At 42.6% G+C, this 13,691-nt stretch overlaps 1 protein-coding gene across 1 annotated transcript in view; it reads left to right on the top strand.

The window, feature by feature from the left end:
* Positions 1-10,405, top strand: part of PDLIM4 (PDZ and LIM domain 4) — a 220,913-nt gene extending 210,508 nt beyond the window's left edge. The window contains exons 6-7 of the mRNA XM_069763940.1: positions 8,653-8,773; positions 9,797-10,405. Of these exons, the coding sequence (XP_069620041.1) occupies positions 8,653-8,773; positions 9,797-10,001 (326 nt within the window). The 3' untranslated portion in view covers positions 10,002-10,405. The remainder of the gene's footprint in view (positions 1-8,652; positions 8,774-9,796) is intronic.
* The last annotated feature ends 3,286 nt before the right edge of the window (positions 10,406-13,691 follow it).

Below are 13,691 nucleotides of genomic sequence, written 5' to 3'. Positions count from 1 at the left end.
TAGTAAGTCACGTGACTGTAACCCCCGGTGATTGAGTGAGTACGAAGTGCAGCTAGGGCCGTACAAACGGTGCGCAGGACCTGGGTGACGTAGTAAGTCACGTGACCGTAACTCCCGGTGATTGAGTACGAAGTGCAGCTAGGGCCGTACAAACGGTGCGCAGGACCTGGGTGACGTAGTAAGTCACGTGACCGTAACTCCCGGTGATTGAGTACGAAGTGCAGCTAGGGCCGTACAAACGGTGCGCAGGACCTGGGTGACGTAGTAAGTCACGTGACCGTAACTCCTGGTGATTGAGTACGAAGTGCAGCTAGGGCCGTACAAACGGTGCGCAGGACCTGGGTGACGTAGTAAGTCACGTGACCGTAACTCCCGGTGATTGAGTACGAAGTGCAGCTAGGGCCGTACAAACGGTGCGCAGGACCTGGGTGACGTAGTAAGTCACATGACCGTAACCCCCGGTGATTGAGTGAGTACGAAGTGCAGCTAGGGCAAACTTTTTGGCTTCTAACAAACTGGTTCACAGGATAACTTTTTGGCTTCTAACAAACTGGTTCACAGGATAAGCAGCTATATAAGGACTATGAGTACGGTGCAGGGACCAACCCTGAGGAAGGAGACAGGCGTCTCCGAAACGCGTCGGTTGTTTGGCCCTAGCTGCACTTCGTACTCACTCAATCACCGGGGGTTACGGTCACGTGACTTACTACGTCACCCAGGTCCTGCGCACCGTTTGTACGGCCCTAGCTGCACTTCGTACTCACTCAATCACCGGGGGTTACGGTCACGTGACTTACTACGGCACCCAGGTCCTGCGCACCGTTTGTACGTACCGCCGCTATCACACGCGGCGTTGGCTCTGCAGGATCCCGTCTCCACCCGGAGATCAGTTGGTGGTGGCTTGCCGCCGGCCGGGGCAGCCACTCGTCCAGATCATCTCTACCTGCCGAAAAATCTTTCTAATAGGAGGAACGCTCAAGATCTTCAGCCTGCAACGGAGGTAGGAACTATTCCTAAGTGCTCCTAAGTGCTATTAAACTTTTTTTTGCTCTGCAAAGCGAACACACTGCCACCTTACCAGCGGTGATTTGGTTATCAGACTATTCACAGTGGGACATCTCCTGAAATAGGGTGACTTTGGTTTTATAATATTTTATTTTATTTCTCCCCATTATTCCCGTTATTTTCCTAGCGCATACCTGTATATATAACTCGTGTGTATATATATATATATATATATATATATATATATATATATATATATATATATATATATATATACTTGATTTAGATTTCTCTTTGGGTCTTTCACTTTGCATTTAGTTAATTGTTAAAAAATCAACAACTACTAACACTCCTGTTTTTAAAAGCTTAATAACAGCATTGTCACTAAGTTGTTCTATTCACTAGCACAAAATGTTGTGTCTGTAGCAGTGACTTCATTGGTCCTTACTAATATGAATAATTATTTTTTCATTTTGGAAACATGTAACCCTTGTACAGAGCCTTGCCTTTGTTTAGAGAGTGCTCGAGGCATGCATATCTGTTCATATGTTACTGTAACTAAGCCGTCTCCTAGTTTTCCTGCCAGTAAATTAATATGAACTGAACTATGATTAAAGCCAAATATATCTCAAGCAGTATACAGATGATATGCTGGGTCCAGGTGAGCAAATGTTGATTTATTTCACTGGCACAAGGAAGCATTCATATTGTTCTTAATAGGAATAGAAACGATTAATCAGACCTGTAACGAAGTTCATAGCACATTCTACATAATCCTTAATAGGAAACGTCGGGCACAGAAACCGTGCTTCCTCTTGATAAAAATATGTTATTATGCAATCCAGAGATCTACTGTGTGTCCACATCTGTACAAATATGGAGTGATGTCTTCTTACATTCTGGCTTTTCAAATTGAAGAGACCTGCACTAATTTTCATTAATGACTCCCATGCACTATATGAATAAAGAGTACAGAGCTAAAATTGTGCATCAGCCCAGCCAGGCTTCTTAAATATGCACAGTCCTCTCTCCACATGCGGCTGTAACCTCTATATGGAGTGCAGGGGGATAGCGATCCCCTCACCGGCCCCAGACATCAGGGGTGCTTCATTAAAGAGACTCAACAGCTTTCTGATGCCGAAGATAAAAGCTGCATAATACCGAGAGACCCTGATTTTAACACTGGGTGACTTACTTGGTTTCTTGCTGTAACTTTGAAAAAGTACTGTTTTCTCAGTTTCAACTCTTTCAGACTCCTTTTAACTCTTTACTGGCCTAGACCAACAGGAATGCTAACGTTATCTCATCACCTAGAAAAACAGATACCAATTTTAAAACCTTCACTATCCTAGATCCAAAAGATGTTATAAAATCCCAGTCGCAATTTTAGAACACTCGGGATGTTGGCATGAACCACGGGAGACCACCAAGACAGTCTGCACTTCACTAGACCGCCAGGAAAGCTAGCTTGAGACCCATCCGTGCTTTCAACCATTGCGGATGTTTGTATTTGCTCCCTTAGACTCTTAAAGGGACCCAGTCAGCAGGTTTTGACTTATGGCAGTCGTAAAGGCCGGATAAAAATAATTCCAGTTTTTGTATAGATCTGAAGTGCCAGTTATGAGAAATCTGGATTATTTAGAAGTTATATGCAAATCAAGCTAGAGGCTAACTGACACAGTCTAGCACACGTCCTAGAGAACTTCAGTATGATTTCTACATGACTTCTATGTTAGATTTCCCATGACTGGCACATTGGATTTATACAAAAAAAGATGTAATTTGTATTGGGTGATTACAGCCATACAATTACTTCTATATGTATAAACATGCTTACAGGTTCCCTTTACCTACCCTAGACTTGAGATATAGGTATAATTTCAATCTGATAGACAATGAGAAAGCAACATTTTGTCTTGTAATGGAGGACTAGAAATGTTGTCGTTTGCACTGCAATCTCTGAATACAGTTTTGGTTCCCTTTGCATAGATGAAACAATGGCCAGGTTCCTAACTCTCTCCCCAACTAGTTGCACAGCTATAAGCAGGGCCAGACTGGGACTAAAATTCAGCCCTGGCATTTGAAGTTACACAGGCCCACTTGTCACATGGTGACTGTATAATATCTTTGTACACTTGTACTTTAGGCAAAGTGGGGCCCTAGGCAAAGTTTAAAATGGGGCCCCAAATGCTAACATATCGCACATCACACAAAAGCATTTTGGTTGTATTTAATAGCGCTGAGTTCAGGCCGCTAAATGAGTTTGCTCGACAATATTGGAGTTGTTCAACGCTTGTTTCCCGGCCTCTTTCCACCAGCTGAGGAATAATGATGGGACAGAACGAGCACTAATAGATCACTAATAGAACACCATACAGTATCATGTTATCAGCAGCATATCTACAGTTTACACCGGCGATGTGCTGCTGAGAACAATGATTTTTGTTCCATCAAAAACAATCTGAATATGCAGCATATTACTTGTTTAGTAAAATACACCCCATAGTCCTCCATATATTATAATGTGCACCACAGTCCTCCATATAGTATAATACACTCCCTATAGTCCTCCATATATTAAAATATACTGCTCTGTCCTCCATATAGCATAATACACTCCTCATAGTGCTGTTTATAGTATAATGCACTGCCATAGTCATCCATGTAGTACAATTCACTTCCCTTAGTATAATGCACCCCATAGTTCTTCATATAGTATAACGCATTCCCCATAGTCCTCGATACAGTATAATGCAGCCCACATCTATATACATAATTGTCTAAGGGGTACTTCCATCTGTCTGTCTGTCCTTCTGTCACAGTTATTCGTTCGCTGATTGGTCTCGGCAGCTGCCTGTCATGGCTGCCGCGACCAATCAGCGACGGCCACAGTCCGATTAGTCCCTTCCCTACTCCCCTGCACTCACTGCCCGGCGCCCGCTCCATAATCCCCTCCACTCACCGCTCACACAGGGTTAATGGCAGCGGTAACGGCCCGTGGTGTAACGCGCTCTGTTACCGCTGCTATTAACCCTGTGTGTCCCCAACTATTTACTATTGATGCTGCCTATGCGGCATCAATAATAAAAATATGTCATGTTAAAAATAATTTAAAAAAAACAAAAAGCCTGTTATACTCACCCTCCGCCGCCTTTCTCGCTCTTCTCCATGCTCCCGGGACAGCTCCATTGCAAGCGGCAGCTTCTGCTCCCGTCCCAGGGCTGGTGTGGGACAAGGACCTGCCGTGACGTCACAGTCATGTGACCGCGACGTCATCATAGGTCCTGTGCTCACACCAGCCCTGGGACGGGACCGCAAGCTGCCGCTTGCAATGGAGGGGTCCCGGGAGCGTGGAGAGGAGCGAGAAAGGCGGCGGATGGTAAGTATAGCACGACTTCAACGGGCTATAGGTAAGTATATGTTTTTTTTTTTTTTTTTTAAGTCTCTATATTACGTGGCTCTGTGCTGGGCAATATACTACTTGATTGGGCAATATACTACGTGGCTCTGCTATATACTATGTGGCTGGGCAATATACCGTACTACGTGGGCTGTGCCATATACTATGTGGCTGGGCAATACGTGACTGGACAATATACTACGTGGCTGGGCGATATACTACGTGGCTGGGCAATATACTATGTGGCTGGGCAATATACTACGTGGCTCTGCTATATACTAAGTGGCTGGCCAATATACCGTACTACGTGGGCTGTGCTATATACTATGTGGCTGGGCAATACGTGACTGGGCAATATACTACGTGACTGGGCAATATACTACGTGGCTGGGCAATATACTACGTGACTGGGCAATATACTACGTGGCTGAGCAATATACTACGTGACTGGGCAATATACTACGTGGCTGGGCAATATACTACGTGGCTGGGCAATATACTACGTGGCTGGGCAATATACTACGTTGCTGGGCAATATACTATGTGGCTGGGCAATATACTACGTGGCTGGGCAATATACTACGTAGCTGGGCAATATACTACGTGGGCTGTGCAATATACCAAGTGGCTGGGCAATATACTACGTGGCTGGGAAATATACTACGTGGCTGGGCAATATACTACGTGGACATGCATATTCTAGAATACCCGATGCGTTAGAATCGGGCCACCATCTAGTATAGTATAATACAGCCACCACCCTACAGAATATAATGCAGCCACCCCAGAGTATAATGCAGCCACCCCAGCGTATAATGCAACCACCCCATAGAATATAATGCAGCCCCCTCATAATTTAATGCAGCCCCCTTATAGACTATGATGCAATCACTCCTCAAAGAATATAAATATAATACAGCCCACGAGCTGTGATAAAGATCGTGACAGATCGAAACGCGTTGCTGGACTATTGGCATGCTAAGCGCACCGTCACAGGATGAGGAATGAACCGCTCTTGTAATTTTAAAATGTGTCTTCAATAAAGAAACTCGTTTAAGGAGCTGGGACAACATTATCTTTTCTTCAATAATACAGCCCCCCATAGAATATAATGTAGCCCCAAATAGAATAGAATACAGCCCACCTCCCCACAGAATATAATGCAGCCTCATCAAAAAGTATGATGCAATCATCCCTCATAAAATCTAATGCAGCCCCCCATGGAATATAATACAGCCCACCTCCCCATAATGAATAATGTAGCCCCCATAGAATATAACGCAGCCTCCCCCATAGAATATAATATACCCCCATAGTATATAACATGGCCTCCCCCATAGAATATAATATACCCCCATAGTATATAGCAAAGCCCGCGTAGTATATAGCACAACCCGCATAGCAGATAACACATGTAGTAGTATACAGCACAGCCCACACAGTAGTATACAGCACAGCCCACACAGTAGTATACAGCACAGCCCACACAGTAGTATACAGCACAGCCCACACAGTAGTATACAGTACTGCCCACGTAGCAGTATACAGCACAGCCCTTTTAGCAGTATACAGCACAGCCCACGTAGCAGTATATAGCACAGCCCATGTAGCAGTATACAGCACAACCCATGCAGCAGTATACAGAACAGGCCACGTAGCAGTATACAGCACAGCCCACGTAGCGATATATAGCATGCCCACGTAGAAGTATACAGCACGCTCACATAGCAGTATACAGCACAGCCCACGTAGCAGTATACAGCACAGCCCACATAGCAGTATATAGCACGCCCACATAGCAGTATACCTCACAGCCCACGTAGCAGTATACAGCACAGCCCACCTAGCAGTATACAGCACAGCCCACGTAGCAGTATACAGCACAGCCCACGTAGCAGTATACAGCACAGCCCACGTAGCAGTATACAGCACAGCCCACGTAGCAGTGTACAGCACAGCCCACGTAGCAGTATACAGCACAGCCCACGTAGCAGTATACAGCACAGCCCACGTAGCAGTATACAGCACAGCCCACTTAGCAGTATACAGTACAGCCCACTTAGCAGTATACAGCACAGCCCACTTCGCAGTATACAGAACAGCCCACATATTAGTATACAGCACAGCCCACATAGTAGTATACAGCACAGCCCGCATCTCTCCTCCCCCCAGAGAATAGCTCCACAGTCCAGTAAAAAAAAACAAAAAAAACACAGTCCTCACCTCTCCTCGTGCCCGTTTTGCTCCCTGCTCCTGTCTCGGCGGCGGCTGCTGCTGCACTGCCTGGCACACAGTGAGTGCGTGCGCACCCGCAGTGTCAGAGGCAGAGCGGGGAATGATGGGAGAGGGGGTGTCAGCAGACGCTCTCTCCTCCATCATTGCATTCAACTATACCGGTATGATATCGCCACAGCCCTAAAATACCCCTCATACTCACCATATCCAGGATCCCCTTCCACCACAGTGGCCATCCCTTCTTCAACCCTGCATTGCAGTGGACACGAGCTGCACAATACAGTGACGCCATCATGAAGACCAATGTACCCTGCGTGGTGACAGTTTTGGTAAATGGTGACCATTGACATGCCAGCTCCGTACTATAGCACAATTGATAACAGTACCCATGTCCTGATGATGCTGATACTGTTAACAATTAGGAAATAACCACGGCACTTCTGTACATAAGGTGCTCAAGCTGGATCATATCCCGTAACTTCAAATACCAGACACTTTTCAAATGATGAAGATGAATGATTTTAATGTAGAATAGCAATCCAAATAAAATATAAACATTTCGGTTAATGGGAGACCTTCATCTGTGTGCGGATTGCCCAGGAAGATGAACTTTACCCAGGAGATGAGCGCGCTGTAAGAATCACAGTATCCACCGCTGGTAGCAGCAGAGAGGAGCCTCTGTCCTACAACCAGCAGTGGATACCGTGGTCCTCACCGTGCGCGTAAAGTTCATCTTCCTGGGCAATCCGCACACAGATGAAGGTCTCCTGTTGATAGAAACAATACTGTTAACAGTATCGCAGTCGATGTTGCACATGGCCCTGCTTGTGGGATGTATTTCCGTGGTAAATCTGAATGCCTCAGCCGATAAATAAATCCTAAGGCTGCCTGCATAATGTGACATTTTAGTGCAGTCTTTTACCTGATATAAAAAAACACTGGAAAAACTGGGAATAGATCTAAAAAAGAGATGAAGTATAAATTCATGCACTCCCTTTTCAGGGGTCCCCAACCTGTAGCTCGGGAGCCACATGTGGCTCGCGGGCCCATGAATTGTGGCTCGCGGCTGTCTGTCAGCTTGGTGCATTAGCTCCAGTTCTAGCAAACAGGTATGAAGAGCAAATCTGAAAATGGTGAATTTTGTGAGCAGCCCTGCACAGAAGAGCAGATCTGGATGCACATATACTGGTCTTAGGGGTTTTGAGATTATTTAAGTATGGTACGCAGGGGACAAGATACCACCACCTGTCAAAGGAGATGTTTGAAGCTGGATGTGACAGTGTCTTGGAAGTGCTTTATAGGAGAATACTGAATGGGAGGTATTTTGGGAACCAGTGGATCTTAAAATACTGCTTTGGCGTGATTTTTGTGAAAAAGCTTTGGTTAACCATTATGCCTGTAATGGGGGCTTTGGTTGCCACTATTGTTAGGGAGACGGGAGCTGAATGTGGCTCACGACCCTTTCTCAGAGCTGAATGTGGCTCTCAAGGTCAGAAACGTTGGGGACCTCTGAAATAAAGCAACACATACCAAAGCTACAATGTGTCAATGCAAAGATCAGTAAAGCAAGAGGACTGTAATGTATGAGCTAGATGTAATATACCTCATGTGCAGTCTATACACCACCGTAAGTGTGCCCTATAGATTACTCACTCTTGGAGGAAATTCAGATTCTGCTTCTTCTGGCCGTGGTCATTTCAATATATCAGAGAAGTAGTGTATCTCTTTGCCTGGCATATATCATACATTATCATTATATCCCGTCTGTGTGCCAAAGTTTAATAACCCAAACACATTTTTTGGATCTCTCATGTTTTCATTCAACTCGCTAAATTTTACAGACAAGAAAAGCTAATCCAGGAAAGAAAAATCTTCCAAATTTCTGTTAGGAACCCAGGGCAAACCTTCAAGAGGTGGTTTCAGATACGATGTGCCGCCATGTTCCAGTCAGTCTCAGTCTGTTCATTAGAATTCTATACACAAATTTGATATACTATTTTTATACTTGGCAGGTGAAAAGCCAGAGAAGCCGGCCAGCGCCAGGAATGTCAAGTCTCCTGTGTCTAAGCTGAACAGTCCGCTCACTGGCTTACAGATGCTTCCAGAATGCACCAGATGTGGGAACGGGATTGTGTAAGTAACAAAAATAAACTTTAAGGCAAATTTTATACTTACCAAAGAGATTCTTTACAGTGCTGTTTTGTATTTTCCATGTATAAATGTTTTAAAGCTCATATATAAATGTATTAGACTATTGTATTAGTGAACGGTATCTGATGATAGGAGTTGACTGAAGAATACGCCTTGATTAAATGGCACAAACAAATACTAAACTAAAAATAGTAACCTGGTAAAATCTTGCAATGTTTTATACATAATTTATGGTTTTCTCAAAGTCAGAAAGGTGTCATTTGCTTTTGTACTGTATATGCATCTCCTGTTTTCTTGACAGAACAATACAAAAGTGGTACTGGTTCTTTACTGGTTCTCTAATTAAGACAATTAAACTCAAGATACAGAAATCACTTTTCATGTATAAAAAAATGAAACTAGCTATACTCTTTAGATAGCCGAATTTGCTCACTCAGCCAGCAGCAATACTGCCCCTTTTAGTTATATGTGCCAAGGGTACATAAGTTTTCAGTTGGAAGATGAATTAGCTGCTGCCAGATACTTCTGGCAGTGGCTTAGCTCCCTTAAGAAATAATCCATCGACATGTTAAAATTCAACATGCCTGGGAGTCAGGATAATTTGGATAATTTGGATAATTGGCTAGTCTCACTGAAATCGGAAAGTTTAGCCAACAGTTATCTCATTTGTATGGGGGGCAAGTTTCACCAAGGCAGGCAATACTAAAGAGGGGCACAGGCTAGTCTGTCTCCTTTATTATGTCTTTCCTTACCTACAGTCACAATGAGCAAGCTAGTTGAGGGGAGAAATGGCTAAGGAAGTATGTCACGATTCTCTCCTATGAGGAATGGGAAGGTGGAGGAGGACTATGTCAGAACAAGCAACAGCTTGGAGGGCTCTTTTTTTTTTAGCAATGATGCTCTTGCTTTTCAATCAGCAAACCATTTTAACACTTGTAGCTGTTTATACAGTTATGTTTGTATGATTATATGGTGAGACAATGCTTTTTCTCCCTTATTCTACAGAGGTACTATAGTCAAAGCAAGAGACAAGCTCTATCATCCTGAATGCTTCATGTGTGATGACTGTGGCCTCAACCTGAAACAGAGAGGCTATTTCTTTATCGAGGAGCAGCTGTACTGCGAAACTCACGCCAAGGAGAGAGTCAAGCCTCCAGAGGGATATGATGTTGTGGCTGTTTATCCCAATGCCAAAGTTGAACTTGTCTAACCATTAAAGCGAGGCAAGCTTGCTGGAGAAGTCTACAGTCTTACACAGCCATACTCCCATAGCCCTTCCTACAACAATCAAGGATTTTACATTCCCTTGACAAGACATCTCCATCCTAACATTGTATCCAAGAAATCAATGCAGAAACACAATGAAAATGCTTCAGTATATCCATTTCCTTCCTCAATCAATTACACTGAACATAATACTTATAGGGAGCCATGTCGGAACCGTTTTTAACACTTTTGCATTAACTATCCATATATTTTACGTTGCTGTTGTGTTTAATATGCAGGCTACATGTGTGCAGGCTACGGTTTGTCTACTTTTGGTACCGACAGAATCTTCTGTAAATACTAAATAAAATTCATCCTCTGCTCTAATAAAATATATTGTTTTTAGTATTTATGCTGTGTCTTTTCTTAGTTCTCACAGTTTTCTAATAATGGACAGATGAGTGACATTAGTGAAGTCATTTGTTCACCAATATATCATATTATAACCACTTCTCTTGGTAATCCTGCTGTACTGGGTGCATCTTCTCCGCACTCTTGGGCCACACTTAGTATCAGGGCTCATAGCTATTGCCCTATGTATACAAATTTCCCACGTCGTGTACCTTGTATGGAGTTTTATGGCTATGGAAATACGTTACACTTGCTTGAGATTCATGTTTGTATTTGATCTATTTTTTTTTTATGGATCATAAGCTCTGTGCCTCAATCTCTTAACAGGGTATTCTTATGTTATTAAATTGCTTTAGTTTGACAGCATGGAAAGAATCAAATTTGCAATTAACTTGCTTTTTCAATCTGCTATCATTCTCCTACAATGAGAGCTTTTATCTTACATAGTGTACAGCTTGTTTCAATAAAGCTGAGTCACTTGTGTCTGGTCAAGTGTGTGCATTAGTTACATTCTAGGAGAGGATTTAGCTCTTAACATACCAGTCAGCTCTCTCCATCTTATTGATTTCTATGCAGTAGTTAGATACTCACCTCCCTCCCACTCACTCTCAGTCTTGTGGAATCACAATCCCTGGGCACCAACATTGGCAGTTTCTAGAGCAAATCATTCACGTATCCAGCTCATGCAAATATTGAATGGAGGAGATGAAAATAGAATAAAAATCTTGTCCTTTATTAGTGCATTATAAAAACAAGCTGACGCATTTTAGGCAATACTGCCCTTAGTCATAGCATAATAAAAACATATTACGACACAATATATAAAGGCACATAACAAAAGGCTACAACCAATCACAATGCACGTCAATTAACCATATATCAAACACCTGAGTACCCATTGAACGAAGTCACACACCCTGCCCAACCTGAGTGTTAGGCTGCTGTCACACTGGCAGTATTTGGTCAGTATTTTACATCAGTATTTGTAAGCCAAAACCAGGAGTGGAACAAATAGAGGAAAAGTATAATAGAAACATATGCACCACTTCTGCATTTATCACCCACTCCTGGTTTTGGCTGAGAAATACTGATGTAAAATACTGACCAAATACTGCTAGTGTGACGGCAGCCTTATTCAAATGTTATAGCCACTAAGTCTATGTACAATATCGCAAATATAAATTGTAAAAATGCCAATATATGTAAATACACATAAATACCCCCACATATATACATAAACCACATATCTTCATTACATTTATGCATGAAAGCATTACTTAATAAAAATACATCAGATCTGTTTTATAATTCATTCCTTTGAGGAAACAAGTATCTAGTTTTAAGATCCAAGCTGCCTCTCTGGCTCGTAGAGTAGATACAGTATCCCCTCCTCTGATTGCCCTCTTTACTTGTTCATTGGTCGTTACTCTCATGTAAGTCATATTGCCAGAATGAAAATTGCAATTAGCAAAAAAATTTGATAGTATAATCATGCTGTGCATCTTTTGCTCTAAATTTGGTGTTTTTTTGCATATATTGACACAATCCACATCTACTCATGCCGCACTTGTAGTTACCCGCACTTTCTAATCAGGAATACGCTCTTTTTTCTAAATTATTTGATCTCACATATAAACTGGGTGACAACATGTTGGCTAAAGTCTTGGATTTTTTAGCTACAAATCGCTCTCCATTTTCTAAAATTGTGTTAGTTTTTTTATCCTGCCTCAAAACTGGAAGATGCCATTTTATTGTATTAGCTATTTGTGGATATTCAATGGAAAAGGGTGTAGAAAAAAAGACTTGTGATTGAGAATCACGTATACTGCGATACATTAAATATTGTTCTCTGTTTCTACTGCATGCTATATTTCTGGCCCTGTTCACACAAGCCTGTGAATAACCTCGCTGCTTGAATCTTGTAGCAATTACTCTGCACTCCTGATTGAATTGAACATCATTAGAGCAAGCACGCCTCTCCCCAAAAAAAATTCTCCTATGGGCAGATTCTTTATAGTGTGAACAGGGTGTGCACTGGACGCATGCAAAACTCCATTACCCATAGTTGGCTTAGGGTATGTGCACACGTCCGGATTTCTTGCAGAAATTTCCTGAAGAAAAACGGAAATTTTCTGCAAGAAATCCGCCAATTTTTTTTGCGTTTTTTTCCAGTTTTTTTAGCATTTTGCAAGCGAAATTAGCTTGCAGAATGCTAACATTTTCCAAGCGATCTGTAGCATCGCTTGGAAAACTGATGACAGGTTGGTCACACTTGTCAAACATAGTGTTTGACAAGTGTGACCAACTTTTTACTATAGATGCTGCCTATACAGCATCAATAGTAAAGGATAGAATGTTTAAAAATAATTAAATAAAATAAAAAAATGGTTATACTTACCTGCAGACAGCCGATCTCCTCAGCGGTCACGTGAGCGGTCACGTGAGCGGTCACATGAGCGGTCACGCGACCAATCACAAGACGGCGACGTCATCACAGGTCCTTCACACAGAGCATCTACAGGAACGGAAGCGGCAGCATGCACCGCTGAGAGGCAGGAAGACATCGAAGGTGAGTATATCACTATTTTTTATTTTAATTCTTTTTTTTTTTACCAATTATATGGTGCCCAGTCCGTGGAGTCCTCTCCTCCACCCTGGGTATCAACCGCACATTATCTGCTTACTTCCTGCATGGTGTGCACAGCCCCATGCGGAAAGTAAGCAGGTCAATGCATTCCTAGGTGTGCGGAATCCCCGCAATTCCGCAAATTTAATGAACATGTTGCTTTTTTTTCCGCAATGCGATTTTTTCGCTGAAAAAAAAGCAACATTTGCACAAGAAATGCGGAATAGACTGTAAATAATAGGAGGCATATGTAAGCGTTTTTTTCCGCGTTTTTATAGCGAAAAAACGCGGGGGAAAAAACGCGAAAAATACTGAACGTGTGCACATGGCCTCACAGTATAATCTGCTACAGATTTTACCACTGTCCACTTGTCCTTCAACAAATACATCTAGAAAAGGGGAACTTTTATGATATATGGTTAATATTGGTTGTAGCCTTTTGTTATGTGCCTTTATGTTTGTGTTGTGATGTGTTTTTATTATGCTATGACTAAGGGCAGTATTGCCTGAAACGCATCAGCTTGTTTTTATGATGCACTAATAAAGGACAAGATCTTTATTCTATTTTCATCTCCTCCATTCAATATTTGCATGAGCTGGACAAGTGAGTGATTTGCATTTTCACCTGGGAGTCGGCCGGCAGGAACTTGGTGGTGA

Source organism: Ranitomeya imitator, chromosome 4 (assembly GCF_032444005.1).
Source record: "Ranitomeya imitator isolate aRanImi1 chromosome 4, aRanImi1.pri, whole genome shotgun sequence".
Classification (NCBI taxonomy): domain Eukaryota; kingdom Metazoa; phylum Chordata; class Amphibia; order Anura; family Dendrobatidae; genus Ranitomeya; species Ranitomeya imitator.
Note: the sequence above shows the minus strand (reverse complement) of the source record. Positions and strands in the feature narration are given on the sequence as shown.